Source organism: Pteropus medius, unplaced genomic scaffold (assembly GCF_902729225.1).
Source record: "Pteropus medius unplaced genomic scaffold, Ma_sr-lr_union100, whole genome shotgun sequence".
Classification (NCBI taxonomy): Eukaryota; Metazoa; Chordata; class Mammalia; order Chiroptera; family Pteropodidae; genus Pteropus; species Pteropus medius.
The window spans coordinates 377425-395824 of record NW_024343104.1 but is presented as its reverse complement, the minus strand read 5'-3'; the positions used below and the strand labels follow the sequence as shown (position 1 = coordinate 395824).

The following is an 18400-nucleotide window of genomic DNA, read 5'->3' as shown; positions in this document are numbered from 1 at the left end:
TCGGAATGACCAGTCTGGAATTCATCACTGTTTCCTATGGCTAGAAATCATCTTCCTCTTGATTTTCCTGATTCTTCTAATAGCAGTGTCATTCTTCTGTTAACCTAGTCTTACTTTCTTAAAGTTATCTTTGACTTCTTTTACCTTGTTCTCTATAGTAAACTATTTGCAAGGTCTCATTGATTCTATCATCACATTATTTTTCATCCCTCACTTTTTGGTTTCATCCTCACTTCTTTGTTTAGTTTTTCATCATTTCATTAGACTATTTTAATAGACTCATAACTTTCTTTCACTTCAGTTTCACATTGATTCACTTCCTAGTCTTCATTCTTCTGTATTCTGTCGGATTAATATTACTAAAGTAAAGATTTGGGCATCCAGTTGCTAGGAATGTACAAGTAGTTATTAAGATATGCCATAATTTGTTTCCAATTTACTATTCTACCTTAATTTACTACTATTCATGTGAAAGTACCAGACTCTCCTCCACATTTTCATTTCCTGAATATGACTTGGTTTTTTTGCTTTGTTCTTGCCATTCCCATTGTCTTTGAAAGGTTTACCTCCTATAACTCCCTGTTAGAGTCCTCCCCATCCTTTGTGGGGCTTTATTAGATTTGCCCAGCTACTTTTGTTGCCTAAACTTTGGCATCTTGCTTTGTATATAGTTATTTTTACTTATATTCATCTTTGTATCTCCCGTAATGCTTGGCATACTGGAGTCACTCATTGAGGATTTTTTTTTTTTAATGTTTTTTTAAATTTTTTTTAGGCATGGCAAGGACCTTGTCATCTTACAATCCCTTATTTTTTAAATTTTTTACACCTACAGCACCTGGTCTTCCTAGGTGGTCTTCCATCCAGGTACAAGCCCAGCCCTGCTTACTTCATTGAATTTTTAAATGTGTGATTGTTGAGATTGAGATGAGTGTTTTAGTAAAGAGAATTAATGGAATAAAATGTTGACTCATCTTAATTAGATTTTTCTTCTGAAAAATTTTATAGTAGAGGAAAATGTAACTTTGAAAAGAGACTGTTGGTAATAGTCAAAAAAATAAAATCAGCATACTTAGAACTTAAGGCTCCTCTTGCCTGCTGACAGCATTGTGCATTTAGAATGAAGAAACTTTTTAATCAAACGATTATCTGAGATCTTACTCATTAAACATATATGTCTGGCAGCAGTTTAAAAATGAGCTATTTTTATGATGTCACACATGGCCTTTCTCCACACCCTTCCCTTGAGCTAATTCTTAAGAGGTGAGACTTAAAAAAGTTTGATCTGTGATAAAATCAAAGATGAAGAAAGACTAATATGTTTTCACTAAAGTGAATGCAATATGGAAGGTTTGCATGTTGCTTACATATTGAACACTACATTTTCATTAATTTGCTATTTGACAGTATAATTATTGCCTGTTCTCAGGAATGTATTATAGTGAAACTTTCTCACCTTTTTTAGAATAACTTTTTATGAATTGTTCACTTCCCCACTCTATTACAAAGACCTAATTTTTTTTTTTTTCACCTTCAAAATACAATCCTTGGCAATTATCTTTTAAGTGAAAAACAGTCTTTTTATATTGGTTTCAAATACCACATCGTTATAACAGTATTAAAAAAAAGTCCTTTGTTAGAAAGAGAAAATAAAATTTAACATCTTTATTTCACTGATGGTATGAAGCCTAATATCTTTTATCAGCTTCTGGGTGAAATATCATGATCCTTAAAAAACAGGAAATAAAGAAAAATGTGTTTGTAACTAGAAGAGTTATTTTAGGGTAGAGGGGAATCAAATTATTTTTTAGAATTTAGCCAGGGCAGAAGTTAGTGAGTGTCTTTACAGAAATATTTGTCTGCGTTGCATAGTTTTCAGGGCTATGATTTTACTTTTTCTTAAAAAGTGAATATGATATATTTGAATTATATAAAAATTTTGTGTAAAATAAATTCAAGTTTACTTAGTAAATATTCATTGAGCACCTATTATATGGTAGGCACTATGATAAGAGTAAGGGTACAAAGGTAACAGGAGACTTGCTTTTTGGAAGTTCACAGTCTACTACGAAAGAAAGAATTGTAATACGTTTTGGCAAGTATAGTATAGAGATATACACTAGTTTACCGATATTCCATATGTACTTAAAAATATGGCACCAAGAACATTGAAAATGAAGATGTATTACTATGACTAAGTTTCAAGAAAGTTAAGCCTTATCTTTATCTTACTTGTTGAATACTTTCTCTGCCTGTCTTCATAAAAGTGCTTAAATGTAGTTCATATTAAAGTGACTTCATGACCTCATAAAAACTCATATTGAGCGATACACATTTGTATGGTAATTATAATTAATAATATTTATACCAGACAGCAAACCATGGATTATATGGTTGTGAAAAACAGAAAAAGTAAAAAGTGAAATTTGAAAATGGTTGTTTTGGAGCTAGGAGTCTACTTTTATCTTTCCCTTCTTTTATAATATATAGGGCGTGTTAGCTATACGATATTTTTAATTCTTTATAGGACATTGTAATTGTTTCCCTTTTTGTTTCTCTATTGTCCTTCCCTGCCAAGATTTTAAGTTCTATGAGAGCAAAGACTTCTTATAGTTGTGTATTCCTCACATCTACAGACTTCGTGTAAATAACTAGTAGACAGATGCTCAGTACAAATTTGCTGCAACAAAGAAGTGGATTTTGTGTATGTGTGTGTGTGTCAGAAAGGACATTTCAAAGATATACTTTAATCAGTATTGGTGGTTTCAGTGTTAAGGGTGAGAAGAGTAGAATTTATTCTGTGTGGCAGGTTAAAACAGCTGGTGTACAAGTAAAACGTTATTCTCAAGGAAAAAGAAAAACATTTTATTTGATTTTGAATGTGAAGGGACATAATAGATCTAAACATTTGAGAGACTGGATTTCTGAGTTTTGAATGGTATGACAACTTAGTTTTCAGTTAATTATCTAAGTTTATACAGATGGCATAGGTTCATAGGACAGAATAGTACCATTAATTTGAATTCCACAGATTCTGAGTTGGCTATATATGTAAGGTATGTTTTTTTTTTGTATTGGTCTAGTAATTCTTATATGTTAAACTATATCAGATTCTCAGATTAGTAGATGGAATAATAATAAAAGGACAATATGTGGGGTTGGGGAGAGGAGAAAAATGAGTAGGATGTGCACGTAACTTTCTCCTTTTCCTCTTTATCAAGTTTGTTCTTCATCTCCTTTTGATGTATCAGGCAGAGCAGTTTTGAATTGGAGAAAACAGGTTTGCAATATTTTGAGGGAATCCTAATATATTTACTCAATCCTTAGCAGTCTGTTAGGACCCTAGGCATATTTGCTAAAATTGAGTATTTGTGGTAGTATTTTTTTTTTCCTCTCAGATCACCTCCCTTTCTGATATTCCATTCTAGACTCCTACTTTTTCAATTTTCATTAATTTATTAGCAGTTAAAAAAAAGTTTTTCTATACCAGAACATATGTCAGGTTCTAATATAAGATTGTAAACAAGAAAGAGCCCCTGTATTCTTGAAACATATAATCTTATGAGAAGATAACAAATATAAATCAAATGATACTATGGAGTAACTAGAGGTTGCAGTGGGAGTCTATAAGGGTACACCTAACTCATTCTGAATATTCAGAAAAGCTTACAAGAGGAGGTGATTTGTTTTTGAGGCTTTCTTGTTATATCTCATCTTCCTAAAGTTACCTATCAGAAGAATTCGGCTCTGTTAAAGTTTCCATCTCTCAGCCTTCCCCATTTAAAACTAATTTGCTTGTCTTAAAATTTAGGCAAAGACATAAATGAGGATTGATCCTTTTAAAGAGCATAGGGGATTGTTAATGCAAAATTGTTTTTAATTGATGGCATTGATAGATGAGTAATTATATTTCTGATTAGGAAACTCCAAGGGCAGCCGATGCCCAATCATAATAAAATGATACTTAACATTTATGAGCCTTTATTATTTGCCAGGCTTAAGCTAATTACTTTATGTTCATTATATTAAAGTGAAATAAACAGACACAGCAAACTCTTAACCCTTATTACTCTTCCTTACTTTTTATAAGCACCCCATTCTCTACAGGGACCTGAAGAAAGTCTATGTAAGAATCCCGGAGGCTTAAGCACAACAAACACCAATATTAGAAACCCTTAATTTGCTGATTTTCAGCTCTTGGGAGAACTGGGAAGGATAGATGTCATATAAAAAATATATATATATTCAGTGTTGTAGTTGTCTTAATTTTTATTTTTAAAGCCACAATACATAATTCATTTAGAAATTTCAAATAAGTGTAAGGGAAGTTATCAGATGTTTATGTTTCCAAAATCAGGCATGGATTTTTAAAAGATTCCTGTAAAATATTTTGAGGTTCTCTGGTTCATATATTATATTATGTTTTAGAAATTTATAAAGAATGCTGCTTTTCTTCATTTTTATGTATTTACACCATTTCTATATATAGTTTTTCCTAATTACTTGAAGGAAGCAACATTAAACAAAGGAAAAGGGCTGAATTCTGATGGATCATGTTTCCTCTCCCTCCATTACAATTTACTATTGCGTGGGAGTGATGAATTCAAATGCTATTTAGTATTCAGTAGTCTCTTGAGTTGAGGGGTTACACATTTTTTTAATGTTGAAAATTGACTTTCTTGAGATACAGTTTACATAAAATAAGATGCACTTGTTTTTAAGTATGCAGTTTGATCAGTTTTGACAAATGAGTATACTTGTGTAACCATTACCTTAGTTAAGATACAGGACATTTCCATCACTGCAGAAAGTTCCTTCATGTTTCTTTGCAATCATTCTCCCCACCCTACCCCTAGACAACCACTAATCTGCTTTTTGTTACTGTAGTTTAGTTTTGTCTGCTTTACATTGGGATCATATAGTGTGTGTACTCTTTTGTATCTGCCATCTTTTGCTTAGCATGTTTTTGTGATTCATTCATATATGAGTAGTTCCTGGTTTTTTTTTTTTTCTTGCTAAGTAGTATTTTATTGTAATTGATAGAACATTTGTTTAGCCATTCTTTTGATGGATATTTGAGTTGTTTCTAGTCTTTGGCTTTTATGAACTAAAAACTGCTATGAACATTTGTCTGCCAGTCTTTATGTGGACATGAGTTTTCATTTCTTTTGGGAGTGAAATATTTGGGTCTTATGTAAATAAATGTATGCTCACCTTTCAAAGAAATTTCCAAATTATTTTTCAAAGTGTACCATTTTACACTTCCGCCAGCAATCTGTGAGTGTTCCAGTTTTTCCACATTTGTGTCATCATTTGGTCTTTTCAGTCTTTTCTTAGCCATTCCAGTGAGTGTATAGTGATATCTCATTGTAGTTTTAATTTGCATTTTTCTGACAACTGTAGATGTTGAGCACCTTTGCATGTGCTTATCTTTCTTTGAGATGTGTTTATTCAAATCTTTTGTGCCTTTTAAAATATGTTTTACATTTTTGAATTGTAGAGTTTTTTAAAAAATGTAATTTAGATATAAATACTTTATCAGATATTTGTATTGTATTTTCTCCCAGTCTGCGACTTGCCTTTCATTTCTTAATATCTTTTAGAAGAGCAGATGTTTTAAATTTTGAGTTCAATTTACTGTTTTCTTTCGTAGTTGATGCATTTTGCATCCTAAATGATCTCTGCCTACCCTAAGGTCTTGAAGATTTTCTCCTATATTTTCTTATGAAAGTTTTAGCTTTATGTTTAGAACATGATCTGCTCTAAGTTAATTTTTGTGTAGGATTATGAGTTAAAATTCAAGGTTCATATTTTTCATTCTGGAATCCAGTTATTTCAGTCTTTCACTTCTAGTAGGCTCACATACTTGTGACGTTTCATTAACAGCAAGAGATACATGTGTATAAATCTATATAAAGATATGCAATCTGTAACATATCCTTTGTTTTGTACATTAGACTTATTTAAAAGGTCATGGCTCTATAAACTTTATTTTGAAGATTTTTTAATTTTCTAATTATTATATATACTATATGTGTTATTTTATATGTTTTATATATTGAGTTTTAGTGAAATGCTTATTTTCTGCAAACCTGAAGGTATGTATTAAATCTTTGGTTAACACAGACTTCAGTATCTTCATCTGATGCATAATAAAACAGTTGGGTACTAATCAGGGTTCTTCTTTATGGGACATCCCTATTCCCTAGATTGTGGTCCTCATTCTCTTTACCTTGCCTTAACAATTTTCGTTTGCTGTTTAACTAGAAGGAAAACATTCTCCTGTAGGAATCAGGTCAGTATATGAAAGAGATAAAAGGAATGGTCGAACTCACAGATTCTTTCTTTGTCTTTTATTCTTTTTTCTTCTTTCTGTTTATTTTTCTGTGAGCCACAGTCTTTCTTCCTTTTGAACTTTTTCCTTTTCTCTCCTTTTTGGGAAAAGTGCTGTAGGTGCTCTGCAAGCATCTCCTTTCTTGATATGTAGTGTGTTTTCCTGACTATAATTTCCTGAGAGTAAGATTGGATTTCACATTAGGCTGCTTCTAGCCTAATGTCCCAAAATGTTTTTTTGGGGGGTGGGGGAAGTTAAAACACCAATTAGAGCACCAAAACCACAGGATAGGGAGGATTTTATATTACAGATAAATAACATAGATATGAATGGGCTTTCCTTCTGTCTCCTTTCTAATACTTCATCTTTTTCAGTTTTGCCATAGCTATTTTTTATCTTGGAGCAATTCTACTCTACCTTTCCAGTGAGAAACCAATATATATGACTTCGTGGTGTTCTTGTGTTTGTTTTGTTCACGGGGTTAGTTTTCTTATTTTATATATGGGTTTCATGTGCTACCTTATGTTTCTCCAGAAAGAATAGAGTTCATTACTAATATGTAATTATTGTCTTTTTTTCTCTTCGTTTTTCTCTTCTCTCTTTACCCTATGGTACTTTTGCAGGTCTTGTTCAGCGTTGCGTGATCATCCAGAAGGATGACAATGGATTTGGGCTGACGGTCAGTGGAGACAATCCAGTCTTCGTACAGTCTGTCAAAGAAGGCAAGGCATTTTTAAAAACAGTCTTGTCATTAGAGAGCAAACAATAAAATAGAAAAGCTTAAATAATATCTGTTATTTTAAAATAGAATAAAATAACAGAATAAAATAATCATATTCATAGCAGGCCATATGGCCTGCTGTGCTAGATTTGTCTTTCCTGTCATAATTTTAGGCATGAATTTATCCCAGTTGAATTTCTTTATACTTTATAGAAAGAAAATAGTTCTTATATAGTTTTAGAAAGATATGACTCTTAGGTCATGATACTTTCGTTATGCATCAGCACTTACAGAAGTTTGTGGATTATTTATTCATGGCACCAAAGTTATTTTAGTAGAGACAGATTAAGCACATAGGGTCAAAAATGCATGCTTTACCCAAAACAACAATAATATCTTCTACTGCTATTACCATAAATTGAATATTTTCTTTATGTTTTGGGTGCTGTAATTTGAGGTAGGTATTTTTTATCCCCATTTCATAAGTGATATTGAGGCTTAAGGTAAAAAAGCATAAAATTAGTCCGAAGTCACACAACTACTAAGTGAAAGGGGGCAGTATTTGAACCGAAGTCTGTCTGACTTTACAGCCCATGTTCTTAACTACTTTGTTATACTGCTTTTCAAGAAGATTATCAGTAATTGCAAATGAATTACATTTTAAGTAATTAATTTCTCTTACAGATGGAGCAGCCATGCGGGCTGGAGTACAGACCGGTGATCGAATTATCAAGGTAAGGAAAAGACTATTAGGGACTTTATGGTGGAATTTTTAATAAGCGTATATTAGCCATATTTTAATTTTTTTTTACTTGGATTTTTATAAAAAGCAGCAAATCACATATGATGGATTCATGGATTATAAAAACATATTTCTTTTATTTTAAAATTAATATTACCCTTCACTAAAAGGCAAAGTAAAAGGCTTGAATAAGTGAAGTCATATTATATTCTTGTATAGAAGAGTAGCTCACAGTTGTGAACATTATTTGTCTCCATATTAATTTGTTAGCAAGAAGTTTTCATCAGAATATACTGGTAGAATTGGAGAATTGTGCCATTACTTGTCAGATGATTGAATAATAACTTTACAAAGGTATAAGATTAGCTAAAGAAAAAAGTGTTTTTTATGTGGATATGTGTGAGATGAGATAATGTGGATTAATTTAAAACAAGTGACTCTAGTCTAGACATAAACCTATCAGTGGAACATAATAGAGAGTCCAGAAACAGGCTTTGAATTCTTGAATTGCGATCAGTAATTAAAGAACGGATTCGTCAGTAATTACTTTTGAGACAGTTGACTAATTTGATTACTTAAAATCAAATTACTATACAGGAAAAGACACCATGAACATACTTACAAAGAACAATCTGGGAAAAAAATTTGAAATGTATTACAAAGTATATTCTTAATTGTAAAGAGCACTTTAATAACACTTTTCAATTATTGGGAAAAGAATAAAAACAGTCTAATAGAAAAACAGGCAAAGAATTCTATCAGGCAATTCTCCACAGTAATTGAAATAAATAATAAGGATATGTTCTACCTCACTGATAACTTAAATGTGAAATATATTTGGTTTTCAGAAATTTTAAAAATTGATAATATACATTAGGCATAGTTTGGGTATGATAAAATGGCTACTCTCATAGGTTGTTGTGAGTATAAATTAGGTAAAATCTGTTTGGATGGAAATTTGTGAATATGTATCAAAAATTATATACTTTAAGTGTCTAACCTTTGACTAGCAATTTTGCTTTTAGGAACATACCTAAGGAAGTTAATGTACAAATGTGAAGTGGTATATGTATAGGGAAATTCATTTCAGCTTTATCATATTGAAAACTTGTAAACAACCAAAATATGCATAAATGTTTTATCTGCAGCTTTGAAAAAGAATATATTAGGTCTATACGTACCTGTAATGAAAGATATCCACAATACAATAAAAAGTATTTATTTGCAGAAAAAAAGACAGTTATAATATATATGCATATGTATGTGTCTGTGGTGTGTGCATACTAAAATAGTGTCTCAAAGATTAAACATCATGGTTAACAGTTATCATCTCTGGTGGGCATGATGAGTATACTTTTACTTCTATTTTATACACTGATACATTTGAACTTATGAAAATAAGTATTACTTTTATCAGAGAACAAATAATGTTATATCCATGTTCGATATTTTTACCTTAATTTGTATTGTTTAGTGGAGACTTTGGCTAACATTTCCTACATGTTTTCCTAACATTTCCTAGCCTGTCCGAAAATTAATTTTCTTTGTAAAGATTAGGTCATGATTGGAAAATTAAAAGTAAGTTGATGTTATTTTGGAAATATTGCTTATTTTTTTATCTTTAAAAATGTATTATGCTTTTGACAAATCATAAAAGCAAAGAGACATTTTCTATTGCAAGGGCTCTTCATTATGAAGGTTTTGTAAACCTGTTGCATGATATGTTTTGTCATCTATCATGGTGAATACATTTTAGTGCCCTTTAAATCAAGGCCTTGTTTTGTGTTCAGGCTCATTTTGTTGTTGAGTATACCTTATAGAATAGTGGCAAAAATTAATATTAGACCAAATATATACATATTTTAATAAATACGTAGCCCTGTTTACTATATTACAATTGGTTATGTTATGTATAATAATTCCTGAAGTTAGTTTAGCCATTTTCTCAATAGAATTTATCTGATACACACTATTTTCTTATAGGTGAATGGAACATTGGTGACTCATTCAAATCATTTGGAAGTGGTGAAGCTAATCAAATGTAGGTGAATGTTTTAGTTGTTTTCTGAAACCCTCAAAGCAAGGATCAGCAAACATTTTCTGTAATGGACCGGATAGTAAATGTTTTAGGCTTTGTGGGCCATACGGTTTACTAATTGACTCTGTCATTATAGCTCAAAAGCAGCCATAGATAATATGTAAATAAATGGGTGTGTCTGTGTTACAATAAAATTTTACTTGCCAAAACAGTCTGTGGGCCTAGTTTAGCCCCTTGGCTAGAGTTTGCTGACCCCTGCATTAAAGGAAAGTCTTAGGTGAAAATTCTTAACTTAAGTAACTATCTTCTGTCAACTTCAGATATGTGGTTGATTATAATATACTTGCCATTCTTGGTAATATTGAAAGTATGTTTCAAAGAAATGTATGAGTCACCTGAGAGAGAGGAGATTGAAAATTGGACACAGTGGTCTGTATGAACTGAAATAGAACTTTAAAAACTATCTAATGTAGTCACTTTCCCTTAGATAAGTAAATGATTAAATCTAAGGTAGCGATCTCTTGGAAATCTCCAAGGTTAAGAGTTTATAATCTGTATCACACTATACCATAGTAAAGTAGACTAGAAATAAGGGATGGTTGTTTGTGTCTAAGCAGAAACACTATAGTTTTATTTAATCCTATTTCTTTTCATTGAATGGACATCTTTAGAATAAATTCAGTCAACTGAATTCCTTCTTAGCCTTCTTACTATTAAGTAAAGCAGCCCATGAATTCCTTTACCTTTTTATTGGAGTACCAGTGCTCTAAATGGTCACTTTGACCATACTTCTTAACTTTAGTATATATTTTTTTAAATGTGATGATCAAAATTAGATTCCCAAAATTAGATACTTAAATAAATTTAATAAGATTATGATTTATAAATTTTATGTGCTACATAAATATGATGGTTTATGATAATAAATATATGCGTGATAACTAATTGTTACAGAATATAAAAAGCAAGATTATTTCTTTAGCTTTTTAGATTATATATGTTACTCATTCTAATATAAATTTTACTTAAAATATTAAATCCTAGGACTATAGCAATAGATTACTTATCCATTAATGAGAACCTAGCTAAAAATTTAAGGTAAGCATAAAACACTCTGAATATCCAAAACAGATAGAAATTTGAAATGGCTAAAGCCTGTGTTCTATACTTGTAAGAGAGCTTCCTTGTATTCTACTCCTTAATGCATATTCTAGACATAACAAAAGTGATTTCAAATCAAAGCAGTTTAAAAACAGAAAAGAAGAGAAGAAGTAGGAAGCTATTTTAGGCAACCTCATATTTAAGTAAATAAGATATAATAGATGACTTTCTGAGAAATAACCTTAAAAAGGGTATATACTTAAAATCCCCCCAAATCATAGCATTTGCGACCATTAAGTATAAAAAGAAAAAAGTTTTTAGAACCTCAAACATTGTGAAATGGGTTAAATTGGGGAAAAAGTGTGAAATACATTTAAAAGTGTAAAATACACTTAAAGTTCTAAGAGAAAGATTTTTTGTCATTTACAAGTCAGTTACTGAAAGAAATTCTTTATTTGGAAAGTGCCATTTCTTCTTGATGCTAAATGAATAATGAATGTCTTTTGTTAAGTCTTTCTGTTTATGGTTAATTTTGCTTTCTATAGTTTTTTTTCCCCCATAATATATCTAGTGAATTTCTGTCTTTTCCATATTTTTAAAATTAAAACTCACTATTTAATTATTGTGGTTTTTTTCCCTTGGTTTTTATGGGATATATTTTGTCAAATTTATTTTGCAAAGTTAATTTAAAATTGCATTTTTATATTCCAGAAAATTAAACTCTGCCTAATTAATATCATCTTAAATATGATTTTTCAAATTTGCATTTAAGAAATTAATTAAACATAGCCATTAGCAGATGGTTGATATTAACTCACTCTTCTCTAATTAAAAAAAATGGGAGTTATAAATTTTATTTACTTTTAAATAATATCTGATCTTATGAGTAGTAATTTGCTATCTAAAAATAGCTTTGTTGTTTTAGATCTTAAGAGGAGTTATAAAAGAGAAAAAAACAGATTGGATTCTTTTTATGTGGAGAAATGGTTAGCAGATGATGAAACTCACATAAAATTGGATCTTCTAGACCTGTCAAAGACTAAGTGGTGAAGTGCTATAAAAAAATCTTTTTTACAATGTTAATTTTCTTTTCTTTCCTCTTTCTTCCATCTCTCCACCCCAAGCTGGTTCCTATGTAGCTCTTACTGTTCAGGGACGCCCACCTGGGTCGCCCCAGATTCCACTTGCCGATTCTGAAATAGACCCATCAGTCACTGGACATATGTCTCCCATCATGACATCCCCTCAATCACCTGGAGCATCTGGGAATATGGAGAGGATTACTAGTCCCGTGCTTATGGGGGTAAGAGTGGGAAAATTTCTTTATAAATGTTCACTTGCATAATGCCTTTGCTTTATGTTGAGAGTTTTGAAGTATTGAGCTGATAAACAAATTTAAGTCCAAGATTCTGGAAAATAACCTTATTTTAATAATTACATAATACATTTGGCCCTTGAACAACATGGGTTTGAACTGCACTAGTCCACTTATACATGATTTCTTTTTCAACAGATATGTACTGTATTACTGTAAATGTATTTTCTATTCCTTATGATTTTCTTAATACTTTCTTTTTTTAGCTTACTTTATTATAAGAATACAGTATATAACACATATAACATACAAAATATGTGTTAATCGACTGTTTCTGTTATCAGTAAGACTTCTAGTCACAGTAGCTAAGTTTTTGAAGAGTCAGAAGTTATATGCAGATTTTCGACTGTGTTAGGAGAGTTGGCACATTATTCAAGGGTCATATGTAATTTAGAATGATTACTGAGTTCTGAGATAGCAAATTTAATTCAGCAGACATTAAACACCTACTACATACAAAACAATTTGCCACTCATGAAAATATAATTAATGTATGGTATGTTCAAGGTCCTTAGTTATCTTAAATATACACTTTAAGAGGAAAAAGGGTTTTTGTTTGTTTGTTTGTTTTGTGTTGTTTATTGTTGAGTCTCTAGTGCCTGAAAAAAGTGCCTAGTATTTGGCATATGGTAGATGGTTAATTAACCTTTGTCGTTTGAGATTGAATCAAGAGTATACAAGTAATTATAATACAGAGGCAGAATGTGACATGTGCAAAAAAATATTAAATTCTATAAAGATTCAGAGGAGAAAGAAAGCACATCCAGTTGTGTGATAAGGAAGGACTTCATGGAAAGATATTATTTGAATTGAGACTTGAAAAACTGATAACATTTAAGTGGTGGCAGTGGAAAAGGAGGAAACCTAGACAGAGGAAGTAGAGGTGAAGAGTCAAAAAAGCACCCAGTATTTATTTATTTTTTTAACATCAAGTATTTTTGAGATGTAACCAGGACTCTTGTTTGTCTGGTGCTTGTGAAGGATTTATGTAGTAGGAGATAAGCTTGAAAAAAGTAAGGCTTTTTATTTTGAAAAATCACAATTCCCAGGCTAATTTATATAGGCAGTAAGATCCATTAAAAAATTTTTTGAGCAAGAGAGTGATGTGGTTATAACAAGACTTTAAGAAGACTAATTTGATAAAATAAAGAGTTGTGAAACAAAGAGAAATGGCAGAAGATGAATTAGGGAGCCGTGTTAATATTTCAGATAGAAAGTACTAGGAATTTGAGTCATGCATGGGGATTGATAGTAAAGATCCAAAGAAGGAAAAATATAAAATGTTATTTTTATACTTAAGACAGCTTCATTTCTCCAACTAATATCAATATTTAATGTTTTGTTGAACCTAGTTTAATAAGAGTGAAAAAGGCTGAAATTTTCTGGTAATCTTTTATCGTTAAGTGTCACTTCTCAATGTCTGTCCTCATAACTGCTGGAAAACAGGTATTAAAAATTGGAGCTGGAGCATAACGTTATATGTCTTGTTTTTGCTACTTATTTTAGATTCACTTTCCCTGTATTGGTTGTTTGTTTGTTTGTTTGTTTTATCTTTTTCTAGGAGGAAAACAACGTGGTTCATAACCAGAAAGTAGAAATTCTGAGAAAAATGTTACAGAAAGAACAGGAACGGCTACAGGTACTAAGTTATAAAAGGGCTGTTTATAGGTCAGTCAAAATGTGAGTGGACCTAGTTGAATTGGTTTTATCATAATCACAGTCAATCTATATTGTAATCAGTACCATTACCTATTTGATTAATAATGGACTTTTTCTCTACTTTCCTGACATAAGTAATTCTCAAAATATTTTTATAACTTTTTAGTTATTGCAGGAAGATTACAATCGAACACCTGCACAAAAATTGCTAAAAGAGATCCAAGAGGCCAAGAAACACATTCCTCAGCTACAGGAGCAGCTATCCAAAGCCACAGGCTCTGCTCAGGTAGCATCACTATTAAAAGTGCTACTCAGCTATTTGCAGGAACATATTCTTCTGAGAATTTGTCAGAGAATGTTGCAGTTGCCTTTTTAAAGTTGTTTTTTCTAGCGTAGCCCAACAGAACGTCCTGTGTTCAATGTTCTAGAAATAATAATTAAAAGAAATGTGGGCTTCTGATTATTTGCTTCTTCATGATGTAATGTTTCTTTGTTCCATAATTATTTTAAAATGAAATTTGTGCTTTTGCTTTGATGTGATGAATTACTAAAATGTATTTGGATGCATCTCTTTATATTTTTGAGGTTGATTTTGCTATTGTGAAACAGAATGGCAGTCATGTTTTTAAATAGGAATGTATGATTTTACAAATAGACAGGCACTGTGCTAAGTACATAGACAAGCATTTTTTTTATTCAGTCTACACACTGAGATTAGATACTACTGTTATTTCCCCCCATTATACATATACATTTAGAGAAACTCAGATTGATTAAATAACTTGTCTGAGATCATGTAGCTCAAAAGCAGTGGAATTGAAATTTAAGCCCAGTGTGATGAATTCAAAGCACATTCACATTCTTAATGACTATATTTTTATTGAAATTTTAAAATAGATTTCAACAGAATTTGTTCCATAGGTATAAATATGGAGATGATTGTTTCATTAGATAAAAATAACTCAGGATTTATATATCATGCAGCTTTATATTCTGTACTATTCAGATTTGGGATATGGAAAGTTCCTTTTATTTCATCTTAAAACAAAATGGATTAATCGCCTTTACCATTTAAAATGAGTAAAAGCTGTTGATTTGCTGTTTTTCCTCAGTTAGGTCTATAAGTGAAAGCCGGATTTATAGATCTAAAAGGATTTTTTGAGATCATCTAGTCTAATCTGCTCGTTTTAAAGTTAAAAAATCATGCAGTGGTTGTGAAAACTAGGTCCTAAACTGGTTAAATGACTCATACAAGGTCACACAGTTTTACCAGTTTAGTGTACTTTCTGTTACACATTATTTTTTCATTACTTTGAGTGATGAAGTTTTGAGTATTGTGCCTCAGTAATGTTGACAGGTTTATGGTATTGTTATTACTTAGCAAAGAACATTCTTTCTGTTTGAATAGTAAAAATGTGGTTTCTGATCTAAAAGCTTATAATAATTTATATTAGTTATAGTGTAATAATCTTTACAAATGGGCAAGAAATATAAATGATATAATTTAACAAACTATCTTTATGCTCTATGTGGAAGTTTGAACTTTTTCTCTTTACTAAACTGTCTTTAAGGTCATTGCCATTATAGAACCACAAAATTTGCGGTTATGTTTTTTAACTTTTAGAGCTTTAAGCATTCTTGATCACATCAAACTGGCCAACTTTTAGCAGTCTCCCATTAGACTGTAGTGCAATTATATTTCTTTATGCAGCCAATAATGAAAAGTTTTTATTTTAAATGTGCTCGTGTGTGTGTTTAATCTGTTTTAGGATGGAGCTGTAGTTACATCCTCCAAGCCTTTAGGTGACACACTAACAGTCAGTGAGGTAGAAGCAGATCCTGGTGATGGACTAGGCAGAATTGACTATAGCAGTGGAGATGCTTCTTGGCCCAGTAGTGACAATGCAGATGTAAGTGTTCTATATCTTTATCTTCTTGTATTCTTATTTACGTGAATTAGAGGTGTTCTCTTATTACTTACTTTTTATCACTGCCATCTTTAATGTAGCAATTTGATATGCAGAGGTTCTGGACACTGTTGATGTGAGCTTTTAATTCCAGAGTTTACTTTTTCCCTTGGACACCCATTGCCAAATATTTCCTTTGAAGAGATGAAATTTCTCAGCAAGCATCTTGTTTGCAGGTAGAGAAGTTAATAATGGCAGTGCTTTATACTGAATCAAGAGGCCAATTGTTGATATCTTTAAGAACCTGTCAATATTCCATTTGTGGTCAGAGTGACTCAGTCCTGAATCATGGGGCACTTTGCCATTACAAAGAGGAAAAGAGTTAGTCCTGTTAGGTAGACTTAACCCAGAAATTGCCAGATGAACATGGATATTTGTTAAAAGATAAGAAAATATTTTAAGTTGAATATGATGTAGCTTCCTAGTCATATGAATACTTGAAAGCCAGGTTCACTGTTACTCAGCAGTACTTTGTAAGTAATATGCAGTAATAGGAATAATGACTTAAAAATAGATCACCCTTTTTAAAAGTGATGAGGAAAGTAGTCAAAATCAATGTTTTTAAACTGGTTCATGAAATCAATTTAGCGGGTTGGGACCAGGATTAAAAAAAAAAGGAAATAAGAGTGCTTTAGATAGGGAAACAGTGTTACTTCTTATGACTTTTGTTGTATGCACATTTATGTGTGAGTATGTGTGTGTGTGCGTGTGTGCGCGCACACACATATGCTGATTAACAATGTAAAATTTCTCTTTTATTAAAGGTTGTGGTAAATAAAAAATGGAAAACTACTGGCCCAAGCCATCTTTCAAGCCACCTTTTGAGGCTTAGACCCAATGACTCAGCTCTTTATGCAAGGACAATTTGAGGATCTATTTATTTATTTATTTTTAAAAGATGGTTTTAGGAGTCTTATGATTGGGTAGGCCAAAAGTTTTAATGAAAAATTCAATTTTGACTCAAGCAAAAATTTATAGTAGCTAACATTTATTGGGCTATACCATGTGCTATAATAAGTGTTTTATATTCCTTATCTTAGTTCATTCTCAAAACAGTCATGTGAAATAGTCTCATACCTTTCCAAAGAAAAAAGCGAGGCCAAATGGAGTTAACCAATTTGCCAAACTTACCCAGGTGGTATGTGATCTGCCTCTGCCTAGCTATAAAGTACCAGTACTCTAAATGTAAGCAAAGGCACTGAGATATAAAAAATTGCATAACATTTTGGGAGAGCAGTGAAAATTTTACTGGTGTATTAGGGTTATGAATGAAATGGCTAGAGTTTTTCTTAGAAACGAAGTCTCGAGTCCAGATTATAAAGGACTTCAACTTGTTCTTGCAGTACTGCTTTGGGGAATCCATCTCATATTCTCTTTTTTATTTTAGTGCTACTTCTCTCTGTTTTCATGGCTTGTTTCTACCATTAAGTGGAAAGTGTCTGAGAACATCGGGACTGCCTTATTTACCTTTATGTCTCCAAAGCCTGGGCAGATTGTAGGAATTTAGAACAAGTGATCCAGATGAAAAATTTGGATTTTATCTTGTATATAAAGGAATATTACAATAAAAGCTGTGTCTTAGATATAGAACTTTATAAAATACAGAGTGAATTGGCAAGAGTAGAAACAGGCATTCCAGTGAATTAAGACTGTTTGATACATAATCAGTGTTTATTAAGTACTTGAATGAACAACAGTGAATGATTAATGAGTTTGAGCTTTATTTTGCATTGCAAAAGAGAGGCACAATCAGAAACATGTCAGTGTGGAAAAAGAAGTAGAGTAAAGAGACTAGGAGATTTGTAAGAAGACTGCTTGGCTTAGTAGGAACTTAACAAATGTGTGGTGAATTGCTAATAGTTACCATTTATTGAATACCTGCTTTGTGTCAGCAGTTGTACCGAATGCTTTATAGATACTCTTTTTAACTCTCATAATAATCTTCGAGAAGCAATATCACCATTTGATAGATGAGGAAACTGAGACCAAATAAATAAATGGATATTGTGGAAATCCAGGTGAGAGGTGAGGTATTGATTGCATAGAGATGATATATTTACTGAACACAATACAAACTAGCTTAATTCCTACATGTGTCTATTTGAAGCTAAAATGTGCTTCTTTTAGTTGATGGATTTCCATGTTTGTTTCAGTTGTATTATATTAAGATTGTAGGAACCAATCAGTGTTTTTATCTTTTGAATCAGTGCTTTTAATTTTTGTATATGTGACCCTAAGTTTGTGTAAGGTGATGTCAGCATGATTTCTTCATTATAAAGTTTTCCATTAAGTTCTTATGCCTGCTGTTGATCAAAATGCCTGCATCCATTATTTAATTAGTTGTTTCAAAATGATGATATAGTTTTGTCATTTTTTCTGTATCAGATGGAATTACTTTATGAAGAATAATTTCCCTTACTAGTTTGTAGATTATCCTAAAATATAGCTTGTACAGGAAAGGTG

At 31.5% G+C, this 18400-nt stretch overlaps 1 protein-coding gene across 4 annotated transcripts in view; it reads left to right on the top strand.

Annotated features, from left to right (window-relative positions):
• The window catches only part of ARHGEF12 (Rho guanine nucleotide exchange factor 12), a 147861-nt gene that overhangs the window by 73287 nt on the left and 56174 nt on the right, over positions 1–18400 (top strand). For 2 of the 4 annotated variants that reach the window (XM_039867068.1, XM_039867067.1), the window contains 7 exons: positions 6958–7056; positions 7740–7789; positions 9781–9838; positions 12061–12239; positions 13873–13950; positions 14137–14256; positions 15740–15880. In XM_039867068.1, coding sequence (XP_039723002.1) covers positions 6958–7056; positions 7740–7789; positions 9781–9838; positions 12061–12239; positions 13873–13950; positions 14137–14256; positions 15740–15880 — 725 coding nt within the window. The remainder of the gene's footprint in view (positions 1–6957; positions 7057–7739; positions 7790–9780; positions 9839–12060; positions 12240–13872; positions 13951–14136; positions 14257–15739; positions 15881–18400) is intronic. The other 2 variants (XM_039867069.1, XM_039867070.1) reach the window with 2 other exon arrangements.